The sequence below is a fragment of the Watersipora subatra genome, chromosome 5, assembly GCF_963576615.1.
Source record: "Watersipora subatra chromosome 5, tzWatSuba1.1, whole genome shotgun sequence".
NCBI classification, from domain to species: domain Eukaryota; kingdom Metazoa; phylum Bryozoa; class Gymnolaemata; order Cheilostomatida; family Watersiporidae; genus Watersipora; species Watersipora subatra.
Window position 1 is genome coordinate 11,627,570 of NC_088712.1, and position 22,888 is coordinate 11,650,457.

General features: G+C 30.9%; 1 protein-coding gene across 1 annotated transcript; it reads right to left on the reverse strand.

Moving 5' to 3' along the window:
* Positions 1-1,066: 1,066 nt before the first annotated feature.
* On the reverse strand, positions 1,067-21,485 carry LOC137397119 (microfibril-associated glycoprotein 4-like). Its single transcript, XM_068083405.1, has 6 exons — positions 21,473-21,485; positions 5,311-5,535; positions 4,072-4,290; positions 3,247-3,383; positions 2,319-2,445; positions 1,067-1,200 (listed from the first exon to the last, which is right to left on the reverse strand). The coding sequence occupies exons 1-6, from the start codon at positions 21,483-21,485 to the stop codon at positions 1,067-1,069; spliced, it is 855 nt and encodes a 284-aa protein (XP_067939506.1).
* Between the last annotated feature and the right edge of the window lie 1,403 nt (positions 21,486-22,888).

The following is a 22,888-nucleotide window of genomic DNA, read 5'->3' on the forward strand; positions in this document are numbered from 1 at the left end:
ATTATATTTTTATTTGCATAAGAAAATTAACTATTATCTATGCAACACAAAATATCTGAATCAGTATCTGAATCGGATTATTTTTTAATAAGAATCAGTATATCAAATCGGCATATAAATCAGCTGGTGAAATTAGAATCGGGGCATCTCTAAAAATTATGTAATGTAATAATAAATCAATTGAAAAACGAGCTCACTGCCATCTGACTTAATCATTGCAAAAATTGGATAGTTAAAATTATAAACCGTCTGCAAATATTTTGTGGCGATCCAGAATTATTATATTTTAATTTTAGTATAATACTGTATTTGTATGACTTTGTGTGCTTACTAATTAAACTTTTAAGTATACTTGTGTCATTCAGTCTGATTTTATAAATATGCATGTTTTTTGATGTTTGTTAGACTCAATATGTAGCAGTTGTGAACATTTTAGCTAAATATATGAGAATAAAAACAGTCTCTGTCTCATTCCTACTGTCAACAATTTATTGATCACTTATGATTACTTATGACAAAATATCACATTTAACTTTTCAAATTTTTATTTTAAAATTTTTCATTAGAATTAATGAAAAATCTCACCAACTACTGAAAATGTTATAGCTAGCAATAAAACATACAGAAAGACATAATTTTAACATCAACAACAAAATAAGAAATGTGATCAGTCCTAGTAATTGATGACATAGCCACGAAAGTTGATCATTTGCTTTTAAAAGAGTTATTTGTTATAATAGCTAATTGCTCCATCAATCGAGTAATCAATGACCAAAGAACTGACTATATAAGAAACCAAGGCAGTTTAATCTCAGTCTCTTGCAGTAATCATTGAAATCATTTTATCATTTATTCAGCCACAAATGCTGTAGTATTATTATCTTCAACATATATTTGTTTGAAATTTAGAACTGCGTCTCCCACGCTTTTTGTAATATATTTAGCAAAATCCTTCTTTTTTGTTGACAAAAGCTGATCTAAGCAGAAGCTGCAATTTAATAACTTAAAGTATCGGTTACTAAAAGGAAGGGTTTCTGCTGTACTATACAGAATCTCGGCACGCCATCTAATCTCTGGTGACTCTCATCTCAGATTCAGTGAACTGGTTTGGGTTGCAACTCCACATTATCCCTCCCAAGCCATTACTATCATAGACTCGATTCAGTATTACAAAAAGGCAGGAATTGTACCACCAGCCACCTACAATGCAGTCACAATGAAATACACTGAAATATGATACATGTATAGCTTAAAATGGTTGAATGAAAACTATGATTGGAATAAGATAAATATTTGATAAGTTTACCGTCAAGTTCTTTTCTACTGCATTAAACTTGTGGTCTATGTCAACATTTTTAGTATCATCCATGACACTCAAAAAATTATTATTGCACTTTTGCTGTCTAAGTTCATACTCTAAATACACATAGAGAATTGTACACTTAAAATTAAAAAGGAGAAAAGTCAATATCGGGTTCTATTGAATTTGTTGAAAAGTTGCAGGAATTTGATAAAGTTTGCACACAATAAAGATTCATGGCCAAGCAACGAATACACAAATGTCAAATAATTATTTGTGAGTCCAACTAGCAGTGGTGTGATTGTAAAATAAGTTACTGAAAGTTTTTGCTGACTATAATGATGACATTCTACTAGAGCAATGTTGTAATTTCTGCAAACACTACTAGATAAATAAGAATTATAAACACGCTAGTACAGAAATGTAAACAGCATCAACTTATTAAAGATATTGTTGACAGACATAGGGTTTTGTGGCCAGCTAGATAACTTGATATAATTTACCTCCTTGGTCATAGCTTATGACATGATTTTGCTCAATAGGGCATGCACTGCTTTCTATTTTTTTCAAAGAAAACTTGCCGAAGAGACCACAAATGCTGTCGGGAGTAGATCTGTGCTGAATAATTAACGCTGCAAAAATTGTTCTACCTCGAAGCTTTATTCATCAGTTTTTAAACAGCAAAAACTCTGTCAGTCAGCTTCTGGGCTTTAGCTGATTGACCAATATTTGCTTTTTTGATATGAAAAGAAAACTTGAGCGCAGAGGAATATCTTAGTAGAAAAGATTTATCCATGCACAGCCTTGAATGGAGTAAAGCTCAGCATCGGCTATTTGTATTTTCAATACATTTCAGAGTAGTTTAATTACAAACTTTTTATTAGGTTTTTTCTAAATGCAAGCAGAAATGGTGTTGAAGAACTATCAAAAGATATTTTTTAGGAAGAACACCAAGTTCTAAACGACAATAGAAAAAGAGATTTCGAAGAAGTGATAAAACTAGCTGAAACTAACAGACCTTTATATTCTTGAGCGCAGTTGTCTACATTATTGTCTTGATCACGATCAGGAGTGCTGAACTTCATCCCATTATGGTAGTCCAGACAAAAGGCACCTAAACTCCCTCGATAGCCATCATTACTTATCTGTTTGTAAAGAGATGTGTAATTTGTATAATAAACAATAAAATTAATGTATTACAACTCTCTGTTTCTCTATTAAGTTATGGAGACAACCCAACCTTTAGGTTAACATTATTATTTACCTGTTTATAAAGAAAAATGCAAGTTTTTTCCGGAAATAAATTAAATGACACATTCAAAGTTTTTGCTTCTCTTTCCAGGCCTGTATTCCCTGGTTGTAAATTAGAGTGCAAATGCTAGGCAACTAGTTATGAACATTTGTGCAAATCTATCAGATAAAAAGTTGCCAAATGCTTTAATCTACTTTTATAAAAATCATAAAATCAGCTAAAATTTTTGAATACATAATAAAAGAGTTCTTCAATATCTTGCATTATTAACTCCAAATTGCAAGGAGATTTTGCACAAATCAGAATTGGTCTAACACTTAACGTTTAGCTTTACAGAAGTTCCTTACTTACAAACCTATCAACTTTTTATAGCAGTAGTCATCCTTGTGAATAACTTTCTAAAAACATTTGTTCAGTGGTTTCAATAAATGAGTTTAATATGAAACCTAGAAAAGAAGACTTTAATGCAATCAGTACTTCCATGAACCACTTTTGAGGCCAACATGTTAGTGTAGCTTCTAGCAGAATGAAATAATTAACACATTTAAGAAAATATGAAGCAAGGATTTTGAAAATGTCTGATTATTAGGACATGCATCGGCCAGATACATGTTTTTTTGTAACGTTTACCTTGCTTAAAGTCGATGCTAAAACTCTATATAATTTGCATTACCTTAAACCATGACATACTTACTGATAGCCTGTAACCGTCTGATGAGTCATTTATATAAAAACTCTGCCAGATTCCAGACTCTGTATTTCCATCAACAGTTTTGAGTAAAATGGAAAGTTTTGTGTTTGTACTGGTCAAAGCATGGATTTTGTCTAAACCTGCAAAAAAATATCCATGAATAATTTAAAAATGCATTACAAAACAAGAGGTAAAGTTTTTGCTATAATCGAACATCTCTGTAATCAATTATAAGCACATTTTAAACTTCAACAACTCGGTGATTCAATGACGGCCTCACTGATTCATTGTTGTCTACAAGGAATTTTAGGTAGCTGGTAATATAATAGATATCTAAGTTATAAAGCAATGCAACATCTTCAACTGGTTGTGACTGACTTAGCGAGTAAATAAGGTAACAATTAGGCAATTGAAAATTACCGAAAAGCTTTAGCTTTCATATATTTGCAATGCAATAAATCTTTAATATACACTTTTTTATATTTTTGACAATTTATATATAGTTTAGACACAGGTGGTGTATCGTGCCTGCTGATTTAAACAAGTTTATGAGCGTTTTCATACACCAGTTTACACATTTTTTTCTCGCAAAATGAGAATCAATAAAACAATTTTATCTGGTATTCATCTCAAAAGTTCCCACAGAAATGCTATAACATATAATTAAAAATAATTCACAATTAAAAATATGTAAACTAATAGAACAAAGGTTAAAGGTTATTATCTAGGATTATAAAATATATAACCATAGTTACCCTGCCTAACAGAGCTTTTGGTGCAAAATGAAAGGCATTGTAAGCTTTGATCTAGGTCGCTCTTTCAACTTACCTAACCAATATTCTCCATCTATATCACCAAATCCTGTTTGGTAATCTGTCCAATTTCTCAAAAAGTCAACATATCCATTGATTCTTTTCTGAAATACAGTCCAGCCATGGCCATCAACAAATTCGCACCAGACGGGAAAGTGTTCACCAGCCATACGAGGAGGGTTGATTTGATAAACTCCAGAAAGTCTGTTTCCTTGCTCATACAGCTCTTGGCAATCTGAATTGCAAAACCAAACTAATAGGCTGGTTGTTCGGCTTAATTACAACCAAGCCATATAACTATTTTCACCAAAAACTTTGAGATCTAATGTTACCGTAAACACTAGATAAAAATTCTGGGTGGGCTTTTCCAAATGTTTTAAGCATTTATTTGGTGATATCATATATTTTTAGGCTTATTTAATTAACAATTATTTTTGATGTAAATACCAAAATTATAAGGAGAACTGAAAAGTCTACCATAGAGTCAAAAGCCTACCAAGTCTACATGACTCAGAGATGTGACTCATTTATTTAATCCTCAAATTCAAATAAAACCCTTTCCTTGATAAATTTTGTAATTGATTATTCAATTGTGTTATCTGTTTATCTCAAACATATACAGTAAATAAATATAACACTTTTTTTTAATTTTTTGCATTGCAAAAATGCAACATTCCATCTCAGTAGATGATTTTTAGATTATTTCGATTTGCGTCCTATATATATATTTCTCAAAGTATGTCGATGTTCCATCTATAGATCTTAAAACCTTTGAATAAATATTGCGTATCGAAGTAGTTTCGATCTCGGACCCTGTCGTTTACCAGTCTGACGCCTTGCCCACTAGACTACAGAAGTCGAGGTGCTACCTTGCCAATATAAGTCACTATATCAGAGCAAATACCTAACTGCTTTGCGCATGACACCGGTCATAGCCTAACGTCATGGGAAGCTGTTGGCTCACATTATTAAACCGGCTGATAGCAAACAACTCTCACTTCTTCTCATTGTTTATAATACAAAACACTTTTCTCATGATATGTAGTTTGATAGTTAGAATGGCAAATGTTGTTATATGTTAAATACAAATCAATTTTCTGTCCAAAGACTCTTCTATTACACGGGCAACGCCGAGTGGCACAGCTAGTTGTACAAATTTATACATTGCATTAATTGTCTTCCAATTGAAAGACCGCGTCTATTCAGGTTTGATTGTATTTTGTTTGACGTGAAATCATACAATGTCATGATTTACCTTTTGGTGTTGGCACCTCACTAGTCACAGATTGTTCAGTTGTAAGCTGTTCGGTCAAAGGATGTTGACTTGCTGATGGTATTGAAGTTGCTTCCTCTGCTGCTTGAGTTTGCTTAAACGAAAGTTGGTTGGTAACATTTTGCAATAGCTGACGAGCCGCATTGATTTTTTGTTGTAAATGAAGCAGTTCTTGACTTTTAGCATTCTGCCCGATGACATGTTGGTCTGAAATTAAAATTAAAGAAAACAGGAGTAAGACCAATCTCAATATGAAAGTCATTGTGTGACGCTTGGGGTAGAATGAAAGACTCAGTACTGATCACTGTTTTTATATTTTCTACTTGTTAGGCCTTGCCCACTTTTTGTAAGACAAAGTACCAACTTATCTTTATTATCTTTGCTTTTAAAGTTCAGTATTTATTTATAAACCAAGGCTATGTTTAAGTGAGGTAAGCAAGACTACTGTAATTCAAAGAAAAAACCCACGTTTCTAAACCTTCTTAATAAACACAAAATCATTGCGTAAAATTGCTTGCATTATTTAATATACATAGTTGCTAGCCATAGACTGACTCAAAATTATGCCATTGTTAAAGGTTGACTTGCAACATAATTCACATTACAGTTATTTGGTATCAAAAGATTCACCATGTCTTACTCTGTTGTGTTGTAGGTGCAAAATATATAGAAATGTGATTACAAGCTTTTAAAAGCTCAAAAACAAACAAGTAATCGTCCTCATCGTAAGACCATGTCTATTGTGACCATGTCTATTTTTCTTACGCGTCTATTTCATCGTTATTGTAAAGCTTCACTTTGAGCACGGATATCTCAAAACCTTCTATAAAAAACTGTTTAATTTTTCAACTTTAGCTCGAAAGAGTTCATATCACATTTTGATAAACAGAACGAGCCTGTTGGTCTGCCGTGATATTAAAAAAATGTTGCAGAAATTACTCACGCTGTTTGGCAGGAAGTATGTGTCACATAATCAGATTACGACTAGACGATTAGACCAAACTGAAACAAAACTGTACACTAGCGAGCGCTATATTTGATACAGGCTCTTCAAAAAAAACCCGAAGTGTTTGTCATACACTTGTGCTACGAGAAGCTTTATACTGAGCTTTTTATTGGCTTTTCAATTTATGTAAGAACATTTTGTGACAAAACAACAACCAAATTTAATGACTATGTCAGAGAAATGAACTGATTTCAATCTACACAATTCTCTAAATCTCTTCAATTTTTAAAGAGCAAGAACGAGGCTTTACTATTAAATTTATGCATATGAAGTGATTGAAAATATGGAAGGTCAAGTGAAAAAATCTTGTCACTTTTTTAGTGTGTCACTCGATGATGTCTTATCCTTTTTTGTAAATGTAAAATGGCTGATGAGCAGCTAGCAAGATCATATCTTGTTCAGAAAGTTGAAATAAGCTAATTTAATTAATTAATGAAATATCTTTGCAAAGTAAGTGTGACACAGAAAGGTTATATCCATGGTGCCCTAAATAATACTAAATAGTTTATGAAAATGTTTTCTGATGAAGTTTAATCAAAACAATTGTTTGCATTTATCAAGGATAATCATTTTATTGAGAACAAATATCTGTGCATTATTTCAAGCCTGAATCTTCTAAGTTGTTACGGAAAAAACTTGCCACTTTTCACAAAAAATATTAATCCTTACAAAAGTGTATGAAGTTTATTTTGTTAACTTGAAGTTGGTACATAAACTCTTTTAAATACTTTAGTCCTAATCATAATAACCTGCCCTGATACAAAAAATATTTCACAATGAAGTTTATGCTTACAAGGGTGATAAACCATTTGCAGGTGGAACATGTGGCAGGTCACGCCTCAAAGTAATATAATTTTTGTGTAAATATAAAATGGCTGATAAACACTCTAAAATGATAAGCTAATTGAAACTTACTCAAACATACATGTTCAATCTTTGTCTCAATATAGACACACCTCTTAGAGGCTGTTAAACTACTTTTAATGTTGACTTCAGCTCAACATATTGTACACACTGCCAAATTCTGTTATTTACTATAATTGGTTGTATTTCTCATTGAATAAACATGACAAATAGTTTCGCTTTTTATGATGACATTTGATTTTAGTCAATGTTACATTCTATACCAATTTTAGAGGTCCAAGTTCCTTGATTCATAAAATGCAATATTAATATTATAGACCTAATACAATAATTACATGACTATATATATAATACATGTGTTATAAGATATGAATACAACAAATTTAAAACTTCTGTCGCATAAAACCTTTTCATTTCAGCATTATTCGTTATTAAATGGAGTGAAACAAAAGTGAAAACAAGTAAAAAAAGTTTTAAATTATGACAAAGTTAAAGTTTAATAAAATTCATGATGCAACTTAGCTTTAGGTGTGTGTTTAGTAAGCAACATTTATAAAACTTTAAATTCAATATTTGCAGTACACAGCTGCATCAAAAGTAAAAACTCCATACAGCGCGTACACCGAAGTAAATTGTAACATTACATTTTATTGCAAATCATAACCAATAAATACAATTAATAAGCTGAACATACTGTGGGCAACTATAGCTTCTATGGTTAACCTACTATATTATTACTAGGTTTTAATATGTAAAATAGCTATTTTACATTTTGATAATTTTTACTATGGGGTGTTTGCATTGGATCATTACAAAATGTTTCTTTTTCATTGTAGACAACATTTTTTAATAAATATATTCTATAGTAAAATAATGGCATAAATTGTACAGTATAATAAAAATATGGCTGGTCACATGATGAGGTCTTATCATTTTTTGTAAATATAAAACAGCTGACCAGCAGTTAGCAAAATCAAATCCTGTCCTTAAAAGGAAATCAGCAAATCTATTTAACAAACTATCTTTGCAAAGTAAATGTGACATAGAAGGGTTATGTCCATGGTGCCCCAATTACTAGTAAAGATTTCATCAAAATCTTTTTCTGATGAAATTTAATCAAAACAATGGTTTGCATTTATCGAAGGTAACCATATTATTAGGAATAAATATCTGTGCATTATTATAAGCATGAATCTTCAAAGTCATTATAAAATATAGTTGTCATTTTTCGATATAATATTAATCTTAATATGATTGTGTTTGGTTTTTTAGTTTAATTTTAAGTTGGTAGATACATTATTTTAAACACCTAAATCCTGATCATAATAACCAGCCTTGATACGGAAAATATTTCACAATGAAGTTGATGGTTATACGGCTGGTGAAACAATGGTAGGTGGAACATGTGGCAGGTCCCATTTCAAAGTCTTATAATTCTTATGTAAATATCAAAAGGCTGATAAACACTTATGAATGATAAGCTAATGGAAATTTACTCTAACTTACATGTTCAATCTTTATCTATATATAGACACACCTCTTAGAGAATGATAAACTACTCTTAATGTTGACCTTAGCTGAACATATCGCACAACTTTAATTCATAAAGTGAATAGTTTGTATGTCTCATTGAGTAGACATGACATATAGTTTGGCTTTTTTATGATGACAATTGAGTTTAGTCAATGTATCGTGCTAAAACCTGTTTAGTTATCTTTGTTCTTTGATGTGTAGAACGCCATACTAATAATACTGACATAATATAGTAAATATATGACAATGTATAATAATTATATGTAATATAAGAGATGAAAACAACAAATGTAAAACTTCTAATAAAGTTACTACTCAAATATACCTTTATTAGATAAAAGGAGTCTGTAGCGAGTAGTATTAGTATATATACTTGACTTTCATTATTATCGCATTCCTGTTTCTTTGTAAAACTCTAATTAAACCCAGCAAAGTGTCTATGCAATTACAGAAATAAAGAAGTCAAAAAATGATACTATTGTCATTGTAAGCTGGTTCACATATCACACTTAAACGCTTGAGAAAGAACCCTGATGATTTAATATGCAATACAAGTTGTGGTTGTAGCCCATATTTCAGCTGGTTCCCCTGTGGTTTGATGCTGTAGTGAAACATTTCTATAGCAACGCTACAAATATGTTTTTGCAGTTCCAGGGTGTTATTATTACTCATCTACATGATATAGAAAAGCTGGTTGCTAGCTTTGCTAGCGGTCAGACTATTTTCAGCTAAGAGCAACTTTGCATCTACATCAAGTAAAAGGCCTAGATGTCTACCAATAAGGTAATGTCCAGAAAACAGATTTAACATTTTTGCGATGTCAAGCTCGATATTGTGAAACGTTTAGTAAAATACATGTATAACTGCAGTATTTCATCACTGATAATTGCGGAGACAAGATGATGCAATAAATACACCTCTTTTAACCTGAATCGTAAGTACAGGTTAAATCTTAGCAATGTAACATTTTGAGTTAACTTTTTAATTTATTATAGTGAAATAAGTGATGAAAAAGATTTCTATATAACAAGCTCTAGTTAGTTCATACGCTAGCTTATCTTTTTATAGCAAACTAATAAAGTGATTTTTGTACTTCATCTTAACACAGTATTAAATATTTTAGAGTCAGTGAAACAAAAGTAGCTGAAGGAGTACTGAAGGCAGATGCTTTGCAATTCTTATTTAAGAGATTAACTGATGTTTTTATTCTTATCTGTGATGTTGATAAGTAGCTCTTTTTTATATTTTGTTTCACAAATCAGTAACGTCAAAGTAATGTGTAAAAAAAAAGGAATATAAGTTACTGTAGAAAAAGCGTCAAAAATGACCTAAATTTTTCTTCAGGTTTGAGAAATAAAAGGTTTCTAAGCATTTGTTGAGAAAAAATCAAAAACTAATTGCTGTAAAACCTCTATTTGAATACCACCTTTATTTAACCACTGCTACAAAAGACGAATAGAAAAAGGGGTTCAACTCTATCATTGAATACCACCTCTATTTTATCACCAATTTGATAATCTTTAGTCCTAATAATCTCAAATTAGGAAGTAAATTGTAGAAATGTGTTCACAAAATGGTGCTAATAATAATCTGATTACATCAATAAATATTAGCTTTTTTGTTTTTCCTGTCAAGTTTAGTTATGGTTTACTTGAAAAGATCGATCATCACAATCAGCAGATCTAGACTTTGATTTGAAGTTGTTGAGGTTCAAATTCATACTATGTAATAGCAGCCGATGTTGATATGTTTGTATTTTACTCAAATGTCGTAGCAATGATCAAATGTAGGCATTTTAAGGCATGTTTTTGTTTTCAAACAAAATTTACAATCTCTGCATAGAGGCTGATTACACTTATTGATCTGTTTGCTACAGTTTGCGAGCATGACTTCCTTTTTATGTGTAATCGAATATTAGTTACGAGCAACGATCTTGTCAGAAGTCGATTTTACATAGCAGCATTGATGTTATTAAATAATATGTTATAAACTTTCAAGTTGAAGATTTGGATTATAATACATGTACATCAAATGATACTAATATGTATTCAAAAAAAATAAAATAAACAAACAATGCTTACAATTTATGCCAGAAAAACATTTCAAGACCAAACTATTTGCAATGTTTGCTCATCAGGTTGCATCTTACAGGTGATTGTTGCATTTGTTAGAACCTACTTAGTTTTCATCAGATCATTCGCTACTACACTTACCAGTGTCTCCTGACCAATTATATTTTCTGCCCCGTTGACCTAGCTAATATTAGTTCGTATACGCTTCTCACATTATTCAAAAAAGGTTTTTTGCGTGTCTACAGCTTGCACAATCTATGTAAAGCACAAGTTTTAGCTTTAAATAGTATACATGATATAGTATTATTGGCTTGAGTAATCGCTAATGCGATTATGCAAACTAATAATTAAAGTCTGTTCTCCACTTACATAGTTTTACGATTTTTTTTTAAATGCTAGAAACAATACCCGTGATATAATTAGTAAACGGAAAGGGCAAATGTGTTGCATTGTTTTGCTCTTAAAAGACTTACATTTATTCTGTCAATATTCCGACGAGCTAAATGGAAATTGCAATGCCACTTTCTAATTGAACAACACCCCTAATTAAGTACCATTATATATCAAGGGTTTAAAATAGAGCACTATATTGTTCAAATGAAATTTTTAGGGTATACATTTTGATCAGCATTCAGCAACAGTTCTAACTCACTTTATTAACACTTCACTACGCTTCAACCTACTTCACTAACAAAATTTAGATAGCGATCAGCTACCTGATTTAGACTGCTTTGAATCTTCTGATACAGTTAAACATTTGATTAGATTTGGAACAGACTGATTTTTAGGAAAGATGCAAAAATTAGTGCATGTCAGTCGCTATGAAAGTATTGCAACGCTTAGTCTGCAACCTGCAATCTCTTAGTATCCTGAAGGATTTGCTATATAAAGTTTTTGAAAAAATTTTCCATTCTTTGGCATCTTGGATCATTGTCCACAGTACACCAAAGCACATGGTTGATGGTTTCTAATTTTTTAATTACGAGAACTTTTGTTAAGGTGTGTCGGAGGTTACAAAAATATTTTTTTACACCAAACAACAGTTCATGGAAACCCGAGTTATTGTTTACTAAAGGAAAAAGTCTATTGAATTTTTTCAATGAAAACTTTGATAAAATACTAATTATTTTTGATTTTCAAAAAAATATCTTCACTAGAATAGCAGAAGGGTTACAGTATTTACAAAACATTATATCCATATTATGATATCATATTCATAAAATAGAAGTGAGCAAGTTAAATGATACAAACTATTTTTACAAACTGGTCGGGTCACAAAACCCTTGTCTATGATGCTAAAGTTGTTAGTATACGGATAAAAACGGTTTTTCATGTGTTTAAGCCCAAAAAATGTGATTATTTTTTAGGAAAAACATATTATTGAGGAACAATATCTGAGAACAACTTTAAAACAAGCACATAAAAATTTTTCAAATAAAATATAATAATATTTTCATTTAAAGAAAGTTTACTTTTTGAAAAAATTGGTAACTCATAATATTATTAAAAACTATAGCAATATATGATATTTGATTAAATTTGTGATACAATTCACTTAAACAAAAAATCATAATTATAAAAAGCAATTAGCAGCCACAAATGATTCTTTACTATGGAGTTCATGTGTATGAAGTAATTGAAAAGATGACAAGTTGCTTGGAAAGGTCTTATAATGTTTTTTTATTATAAAATGGTTTACTAGTAGCTAGCAAAATCAAGTCCTGTTCATAAAGTGGAAATCAGCAAAATAAATGTAACAAACTATTTTTGCAAAGTAAGTGTGACATAGAAAAGTTATGTCTGTGGTGTCCCAATTACTACTAAATAGTTCACGGAAAGGTTTCTTGTTGAAGTTTGATCAAAACAAGTGTTTGTATTCTTCAAAGGAAACCATCTTATTGAGGATTAATATCTGAGAATTATTTTAAGCATGAAACTTCCCAGTTATTATGGAAAATATTTGTCACTTCAGAATAGTATTAATCACTATAGCATTGCTTGAAGTTTTTTAGATTTAATTTGAAGTTGGTACATAAATTCTTTGAAATACCTTGATCCTGATCAAAGCAAACAGGATGGCTACCAAAAGTTTTTGCCATAAAGTTTATGCTTATATGAGTGATGAGCCATTGGCAGGTGGAACATGTGGCAGGTTGAACATGTGGCAGGTAGAAGATGTGGCAGGTCACATCTCAAAGTCTTATAATTCTTATGTAAATATCAAATAGCTAATAAACACTTATGAATGATAAGCTAATTGATATTTACTCAAACACACATGTTCAACATTTATCTATATATAGACACACCTCTTACATACTGATAAACTACTTATAATGTTTTGTTGTTTCAAACTGAACACATTGTGCAGGTTGCATAATTTGTATGTATATGTCATTGAATAAACACCACCTATATTGTTGCTGTATTCTGATGACAATTAAGTTTAGTCAATGTATCATACTTTAAACCTTTTATGACTCGTAGAATGACATGTTAACTTTATTGGCTCAAAATTATAATTTTATGACAAAATATATTATATGTGTGATAAAATATGGAAACCACAACCTTAAAACTTGTACAAGTTAAAGGATAACTCATAAGGATTAATAACAATATAGCCCTTAAATCTTAAACTCTTTTAACAATAAGGCTTAAACTAGGTATACACGCTGTTGCAGCAATCAGAAGATGTCAGGTCAGATTGATAGCAGTGTGAAACTAATGAATTCAATGAACTATTTATGTAGAATAAAATAAAAAGCAAACCTTTGGTACATGCACATTTATTTTATATAAAAATTTATATATATGCGATAAAAATCTGTATTTGGACGCCACCTGTTTTGGACCACCACTATCTGAACGGCACTATAAAAGAAGGGTTGAGAATAGAGTCCTATCCTTTAATTGAATGTCACTTGCATTTGAATGTCACTTCTATTTGAACGCCACTTTTATTTGGCCAATATAATTTGACACTTTTAGTTTTCACGAACCCGTAATAGCATGTGCTCAGTAGAGAATTGTCCACAAAATCATTCTAATAACGACTCGGCTGCATCAATGACCACAAATTTGTTTGTTGTTTCTGTTTGTATTGAAGTTCATTTTCCAACTCAAAGTGTTTTTGTTAGAAACTTTTATTGCAACACTATAACAATGATTAGCAAATCTATCAGGCTAAAAGTAGTTCCTTGTTAAGCGCAACCTATATAGCTCATTGTATGTTGAAAAATGTTCTTGCGTTTACAGAGACAAGTGTGATACTACATATTTGGAGGTTAACATTGTTAGGCTATCTTGAATACGTGAGGTTTATCTGTATTCGTGCTTGAAGTTTTTACTCAAAAAAAGCATCACGTAAAAAGAATTTCTCAGTTGGAAAATGCTTTGGTACTAATATTGAAAAACTCAGCTGCGCATATGAGAATTTGAAAACACAATACATCGTAGGTGTTGAACGGCCAAACTAGTATCAAAATGGTTTCAAATCAATACAACAATCAAAGCATAATTAGAATGGCAAACAATGAATATGCTTTTATTTTCAAAAATAATGTTGCTTGTTTTAAAGCTAACTTCGGTGTTTTCAGGTGTTATAATTATAGTTTGTTTATGTCACTTTCCTTGAAATTTCTTTTTAAAAATCTTTTATTTTATGGTATTATAAAACTTATAAGTTTGCATATTTATAGCATATAGTTTGATGAAATAATTGTGGTGATCTGAACTTAGCTTCACAATAGATCGACACTCATAACTCATTGTTTTATTTCACATAAAAAGCTAGTTCTGGCTGTGAATTATAATAAGCATATCGATGAGTGCAATGTGCTTTTACAAAACCTTGTTCAATATACATGTAGGTATAAAATAAAAGCATACCTTCAAATTTATAGCTGATTACAACCATGAAAGCTAGAACCAACTGCAACACAGGCTACAACATCATTGTTGGCTAATAGCAATCAATAAATATCAACTGGTAGAAACATGTATCAGCTTCTCCGTGCATATTTATTTAGCAAATTTATGACAAGTTGGAGGTATGTTAGCAAATTTCTTTTCTCTGAAAAGATTAAGGTCAGACCGCCCAAAGGAGAGTGCAAAATATAGGCAGCATTTAATTATTCCATGACAAAATTAAATTTAACAGCTCAAAATCCGGAATTACCTCTAATGAAGCACTAAGGTAAAGGTTGAAAAATAAAGAGCCATGGCGTGCAAATAAATGTTTTACGGAAAATAATGTATTCATGCATACAAATGTATATATATATTTTTATTAATGTTATTGCATTTGATATTCTATAATTACTGGTAAATTATTGAGAACAAGTTTCAAGATTATTTAATGAAAACCCGCAGTTGACAGATCAAAAATTAGTAAAAATTAGTAGTAGCAATGCATCTAGTAACTGGTCACTGATAAAGATAAACTGCATTAAAAATAAGTTTTTGTAAAATAATTTACACTCATGACAATATTACACTCACATGCATCATATACGTATTATAGTTATTGTACATATTATACCTTCTTTATATATAACACATATTGCACATATTATATGTATCATCAGTATTCTATGTATAATACATAGTCTATGTATCATACATATTAAGTGTAACATGTGTATCCTACATACCATATGTATCATCATACGCATCATATGTACCATACACATCATGTGTATCTTATTTATTATACATGTCATATGTATCAGATGTATCGTATTTATTTTACATATTTTACATGTCATACATAACATATGTATATATGTCAAGATGTATACTGATACTTGGTCTCCAGTTGGAACAAATATGACATTTAAATTTCATTATACTTTATTTATTTATTAATTGATTTATATTATTATAATGCATATGCATACTATTTTTTTTCTTTATTTGTTCAGTTACTAGACTATTATAAGTGTAAAATAGTCTGTTTAATGAAGCAATCGAGTCAAAACTGAAAATAAAATGAGTAGAATTTAGTCTGAATATAATATTTACATCGTCAATAATAGCCAACCAAATTAACCACCGTTGAAATATTTGCAATTTTTACAAAAGCTATTTCTACAAAAATGTTGAAAAGATAGAACATTTGAAGACATTATGTTTTTGCATCTCTTCCATACTGCATTTTTTTGCCATGCGTCATCAAGAAAATTTTTCACTATGTTCAATGTTAATGGCCAGCGTGCTAAATACGTTGGAATCACAAAAGTTTCAAGGTGCTATTTGTTGAAATGCCTCCTTCTACACCTGAAATAAATGTTATGCTCTTTCCATTAATTCAGCATTACTCAGTATAAGTTGCAGTGAAAATGAAACCGTAAACGGGTAATAACTATAGAGACATTGACAATATCAAGGTTTTTTTCTAATAAAATACATAATAAAACTTAGCTACTTAGTACGTGTTTATTGAATTAAGTTTATTAAAGTCAAATGCAAAGTTTATTTAATGCAATTGTATCAAGGGTAAGATAAAATACACTCAAGGTACACTACTAAGGTACACACCATGTACAGTAACCATACATTTTCTTGCAGATGATAAACACTGAATACTCAAAAGTTGCTGTAGATAGCTATAGTTATTAAGGTTAATATACTATTTTGTTACTACTATTTATTATATACAAAACATATATAAAACTTAGATAGCTTTGGTTAGCAGAGTTTGTGTTATAAAGTTACTATGGGTTTTCAAACTCATCTATATGAAATTATTTCCCTGTCAAGCCAATCTTGAAACAAACTAATGTCAGTTGGTGCGGGATCAACAGTTCTAATTTTCACTTAAATGTTTCACTTTCAGTAAAATTTTTGATTTTTGATAAAGTTTGATAAAATTTGATTTTGTCTATTTGTGTGAGCTGAATTGAACTGGTTCATCGAAGTTAGAATAGTCAAATAATTAAGGATTAAATAGCTGTGTTTCACATCTAAATATACAACAAAAATCAATCTTCACATAATCTATGATGCAAAGGAGTGTGAGTTGAATTGCTGTTTCCTTGAAATTCTTTGAACTGAGTTATTTTGAAGCCGCAAAAAAATTGCTATTTATATTTTGGATGACATGAAAGATCTCATAAAACTTACATGTATATTCAATATGATGCAGCCATAAGAACTGCATCATAGTGTGTTAATATTTTATGTATAATAATACATGTACTTAATTACAAATTAGAAAATATAATTAAGCTAGTATTGAGTATAATACCATCTGCACTTTAAAATAAAACATTAAATTTTGGTTTGTGATATACTCAAAGTTATATGAACTCAACTGTCAAATAGTGTCTGACTTGATCAGTACAATCTTGTACTATGCTGATAATTCGGCAAAATCGTCTTACTTTTGCATTTGCAATATAATTCCTCATTTTATTAACAAGACAATGAGCTTATATACACACTTTAACAAACAATTTAGTTATATCACAAGAGCAAGTCTTTTTTTATTTGCAAGTGGCTGGTGGTTTGAAAGATGCCATGATTCTTATCTGAATGGGTTCTATGATAGTGCCAATGGAGGGGGCAAGATTGTCTGGAGAAGCAAATTTCTCCATTTTACGGAATCTGTGATGAGAGTCAACAGAGATTGATGAATATTGTTTATACTTTTAAACTCAAACTCTAACCTTCTCCTTATGAGTTTTCAGATTATATACCCTCAAGTATATTTATCTGACCAGCTTGATTATATTACATTGTCAAAGATAACTATGCTTCATGTTACTATGCTTACTGATTACTTCAAACTAAACAATTTTAGATTTTTGAAGCTTGGGCGTAAAATTAGGTTGCAATTAACATACATTACTCATTCAACCAATTACCAAAAACTTTAAAGAGATGCTTAGATTATCAAAATAAATTATATGATTTGTTACAGTTATAGACATTTTGGGTTGCAAACTATCACTTTTTAAGACTATGATGAATGGTAGCTCTTTTCTGCTAGAAACAAGAATTTATTCCTAAGCAGTGTAGTGAGTCATAATAAACTTTTAATTTTTTTCCACTCCATAGGACGTATTTGTTATAAGAGGCATATCAACTATAAACAGTGTGGCATTACTCATATCACTAATATCACAAAACATTTTTTTTTAAAATGCTTAAAAATGAATTTACCACTTAAATCTATTTCATTATAATTTTCATCACGAAAGGTTTTCAGGAAGGTAAAACTTTTCGTTAAGCAACCAAATAAAGTAAGTCAAAAGCACTGATTAGTATAAAGGCATTTGTTCATAAATTAACATTTTTTGACAATAGCAATTTGTTCCAAGAAAAGCAGAACTGTCTGTTGACTTCAGTTAAAATGATTAAAATCATGTTTGAAAAATGAAAGCACTTCATGAAATGATTTCCTTAACCAGATTTAATGTTTTATACTTAAGAAAGTTTTCAAAGACATAAACTCTTGTTTATTTGTAAATACTTAAACTGTAATACTGTCTGGGTGGTCTTGTGGCATCAACCATCATTCTGTCTAACATACAGAGCGGTTTTGAAGTTACTGGTAATCTTAGTGCCAGGAAACTAACTATCTGCACAGATGAAAACCATATATTTTGCTCTTTAAAAGGTTTGTATAAAACAAGTGAACAAACTATAAAAAGCACCATTTCTTGCTCAGCAGTCCCAAGTGTTTCCATTTTGTTGATTTTAAATAAGTATGCACTGATTTCATGCAGTCTCTTTGAAATTCGTTCTGTAGATGCTGGTGAGCTTTTTAGGTTGAAATTACCAGCTTGTCCTGAATACATGCTGAATACATAAAAACTGCTTCCTAATGAAGTAATGTGCCAATAGCTTTTGTGCTACTAGTAACACACACTTACAAACAAGAGGTTAACAGTGATAAGTAATGCCTGGAACAGACTGACTTCTTACTTTTCTTGATTCTGTCATGTAACAATGACTAACCATTGATAAGTGTAGTCATACAACAAGATAAGAGGTAATCGTACTTATGCAAACAGTGTACTGTCTTGTAGCACTAACTAGCATTGAACTGTGTTCTTTGAAATACAAAAAAAAGAAACTGTTCAGTTTCCGCCTCTAAGCACTTAGGAGCTAAAGTATATGATCGGTTTGGTTTTTCCCGGTTCATCCAATCACGCCGACTGCTCTAAATTTTTTGGTTGACCGGAAACTGGTAGACTACCAAATGCTAGTTGTTAGACTGCAGGGTAGGTGTTATTTTGACATTGAAAACATACTTACAAAAGACTTCGGTAAATGCATTTGAGAAAATAATGCAGTAGGCTAATTATATTGTAGATTGTGTTTTCAGTGAGACAATAATGTTATATGTTAGTACATCAATATACCACTTAATCATTTTAGCTAGTAAAATAGCTAGTACTCAAGTAAGAAGAGCTGTTACAGTGTATCATCAATCAGGTCAACTGCATGCTTGTCAGAGTTATGTTTTAATATAACAAAAAATTTAGTGTGTTGTCAGAGGTCGCGTCAGGTGACCAGATAAATTGCAAAGAAAAGCTCTCGGTTTGATTAGTCTGTATTCATATTCTTTGTTAAAACTAGTTTTATGTTGGGACTGCATTAATGATTTGACTAGCAAAATATCTAGTACTCAAGTAAAACAAGCTGTCATGATGTAACAACAAATAAGTCAACTACAGGTTAGTGAAAATTATGTTGTTTATAAAAAGCATCATGTTGTGATGTCAGCAAATAATCTGAAAGAATAGATGACAGTTGATTGGTGCAGAATTTAGATTGTTGGTCTACCAAGCTAGCAGTTTGCAGTTTAGTTTATGCATGCTATAAAAAATTTTCTCAACACTCAGCCGTTCCTCTAGACAGATAGACAGAGAAACCATGAGTCACTTGAAAACTTTATCAATCGATCATTCTCCTTGAATCAGTTAAAAAAAAGTTTTAAATGGTCTATTAAACCTTATTGTTAACACAAGTAAAAAATGAAACCCGGAAAAAGACAATGATAAATATAGACAATAAAATTAAAGTCAGTTTATTAACAAACTAGCTGAATACACCACATTATCTAGAAAATGAAAAATATTTGCAGTAAGAATTTATTTTTACATAACAAATAATCACAGTTACCATTCTCACTTTTAAATTTCTTACCGTGGGAAAAATGTTTAGTGCAGTTAACATAAATTGCATTTTGTTGCCAATTTTAACACCGAAACGAATATTTGTAACTTTTTTAGTATTTATACTGAAATACAACAATTGTAAATATTTTTTCTACCAAAATACCTTGTTTTATGCTTCTTTTTGACAGTGTGGTAACTGAATAATTTACATGTAATTGCTTGGTATGGAAAAGAGTGTCCTGAGACACAAGTTAATTGGCTTATGAGCTCAGAATCGAATCGCATTAAATGCTGAAATCAGAATTGCTAATCTTCTTGAGCATGACAAAAAGTTGGTTCATTCCATAAACCCACCAAGTTGAATAATTTCAGTGATGCGAAATAGATAACAGATCAGACTGACAACACAATCATTGCAATAAAGAAGATAATCTTAAAAATACATTGCACTCTGATAACACCCGCAGATTATGTTATGAGAACATGATATGTATGTCACAGAACAAGTTAAAATCAGATGAGTTGGTTCAGATTCAATCTACCATTCAGTTTGTTTTAACTCATATGGTTAATCTGGACCAGCTACATTAGACTGTTTGACTCCGTGTGTAGCAAATGTAGTTGTTATCTAAATATAAAAAAGACTGCGAACCTCTCCTTGGTAATACATGTACGTATGCTGAACTAACCAAGCATTTATATTGTAGATTAAGTTCAGCAAGAGAACTATATTTTAAGCTAGTATACAGAAAGAACTGGTCAGGCTAGCTACTCTTAGCAACCACACATCTGTGTTAAATGCTAAAAGCTTTACCGTTGTTTAAACAACATATCATTGGTTTATTGGTTCATATTTTCATGGTTCCTGTCATTGCTACTGCATGGTTAATTGTTCTTTACTATAACAAGAACCAGACTGCTCTGTCTGCCTATCTAAAGCCTGGTTGGTGATTGGGAAAGAAGATCAGATCATTTGAGATTTGAACCCATGCACATATGCACAAATTCATAAATATACCATTATATCACTTTAGCTAGTAAAACACTTAGTACTGAACTAAAAAGATTTACTAGCAATATCAATCGAGTCAACACCAACAATTTAACCAAATGTTCATCCAACCTATTTTGCTGGCTGTGTTGTATCATTGGGTAGCACTTATCCATTGTAGTTACTCTCTTGTTATCATCTGCCAATGTGCTACAATATATTATTCTAATTAAAATTACTTAATTTACCAGAGTTATCTTTAAAACTTTCAATTGGTGTGGTGGTATACTGAGGTTGTACTCCTTGCATAATGTTCTGTACACAACACTTGCATTATGGTTATGCAACTCGGTGTATACATTTTCTCGTAGCTGCTTGCATCAACTTTTGATGTGTTGAATGAGCTCTGCGGCATTTTTGAACGGTTTGCATCTAGGATCAATTATATTGTGTTAGGTCGGTATTTGGAGTTGCTTAATTTGAAACCCTTGTTTCTGTGCTGCAATGATCTGCAACTCTGTGTCAGTGGTTTGTTCACTTTGTTCACCTGCGTTGACCATCTTGAGAATGGTAAATATTCACTATATTAAACATAAAAAACTACTATAAAGTAAAATATATATAAAAATCGTAAAATACAACTGTTAAAAATACAATTATCATTTTTTTCTTATGTATTCTTGTAGTTTACAATTTATGAAAGTGAGATAGGCCCAATATCAAAAACAAAAGTTGTTCACATCGTTGCATAGACGACTCCGTACTGACTTACCTAAATTTATTAACAACTCTGAAGAAACTAATGATCCGGATTTTATTGGCAGCTTGTGAGTGTGCCCTTGTTATCGTTTGCTAGTGAATCCGCTCAAGTGTGTTTAGACACACACCAAAAAGATCTCTGCGCTTCTCATGAAGCACATAATAAAATTGCTCAGTGTGTTTGGACCTGGGCAAGGTTGTAGAATAGGTAATGTAATTCTCATAAGCTGTGTTGCTATTACTCGTGATATGCAGGGCATTCACCTAGTTTCTCAATAAAACACAAGTTTAATCAAATTGACTAGTAGGGTTAATGGAATGCAAACTAGTTATAAGTTTTTTACGTTTAACAATCATAACATTAAGTGGTCAAGAATTTATTAAACTTCATAGAGCACCACAATGCAGCAGGCTGCAAGATATGGTGAGAGACCGACTGCCATTATTTTAAGAGCCTACGTCTTATACAGGTACGTCTGACAGCAACAGCAGGTGTGTTAAAATACAAATAATATAATATAGGTCCACTCATAAATGTTTAGATTAAACACTGCTGTAAAATAAATGTAAGTACTACGTATGAAATAAATCATAATTATCTCCTTGGTTTATTATAGTAGTTATTGTATAGTTTTACATATTTCATGATCATAGTGATATACCATGTATATTTATTACAATTTTTGTTCAAATGTATCTGTATACTTATATGTACCTACAATATACAAATCATATATACCTAATATATTTTTACTGTAAAATTTACCATATTACTATACCTCATGTATACTTGTTGTATACCTCCTTATATTTAAATACATGAAGTGTACTTTCGGTATAGTTTATCATATTTATATACCTTATGTATATCTAGTTTCTAGTGTTTATATGTCTGATATATACTGCGTAGTTTATCATATTAGAACACCTTAGGTAAGCTTACTGTAGAGTCTATTATATTTACATACTTGATGTTTATTTACTGTATAGTTCATGATGTTTATATATCTCATGTATATATACTGTATAGTTCATCATATTAATATAACTCCTGTATTCTTACTGTACAGTATGTTATATATGTATACCTAACGTTTACTTACTGTATGTGTTGTATTCTTTCAGATAGTTGTATTTATTAGTATGCTGAACTGAGTGCACAATGAAATGATAAAAAGATATCCCAATTATATATGCAGAGGCT

What these genes read in the sequence shown, in the direction of transcription:
- LOC137397119 (XM_068083405.1), bottom strand. An exon ending in TGAGGTGCCAACACCAAAAG is followed by an intron (nt 4,291 to 5,310) that starts GTAAATCATGAC and finishes TTTGCAATTCAG; the next exon opens with ATTGCCAAGAGCTGTATGAG. An exon ending in CAGACGGTTACAGGCTATCA is followed by an intron (nt 2,446 to 3,246) that starts GTAAGTATGTCA and finishes CTTTACAAACAG; the next exon opens with ATAAGTAATGATGGCTATCG.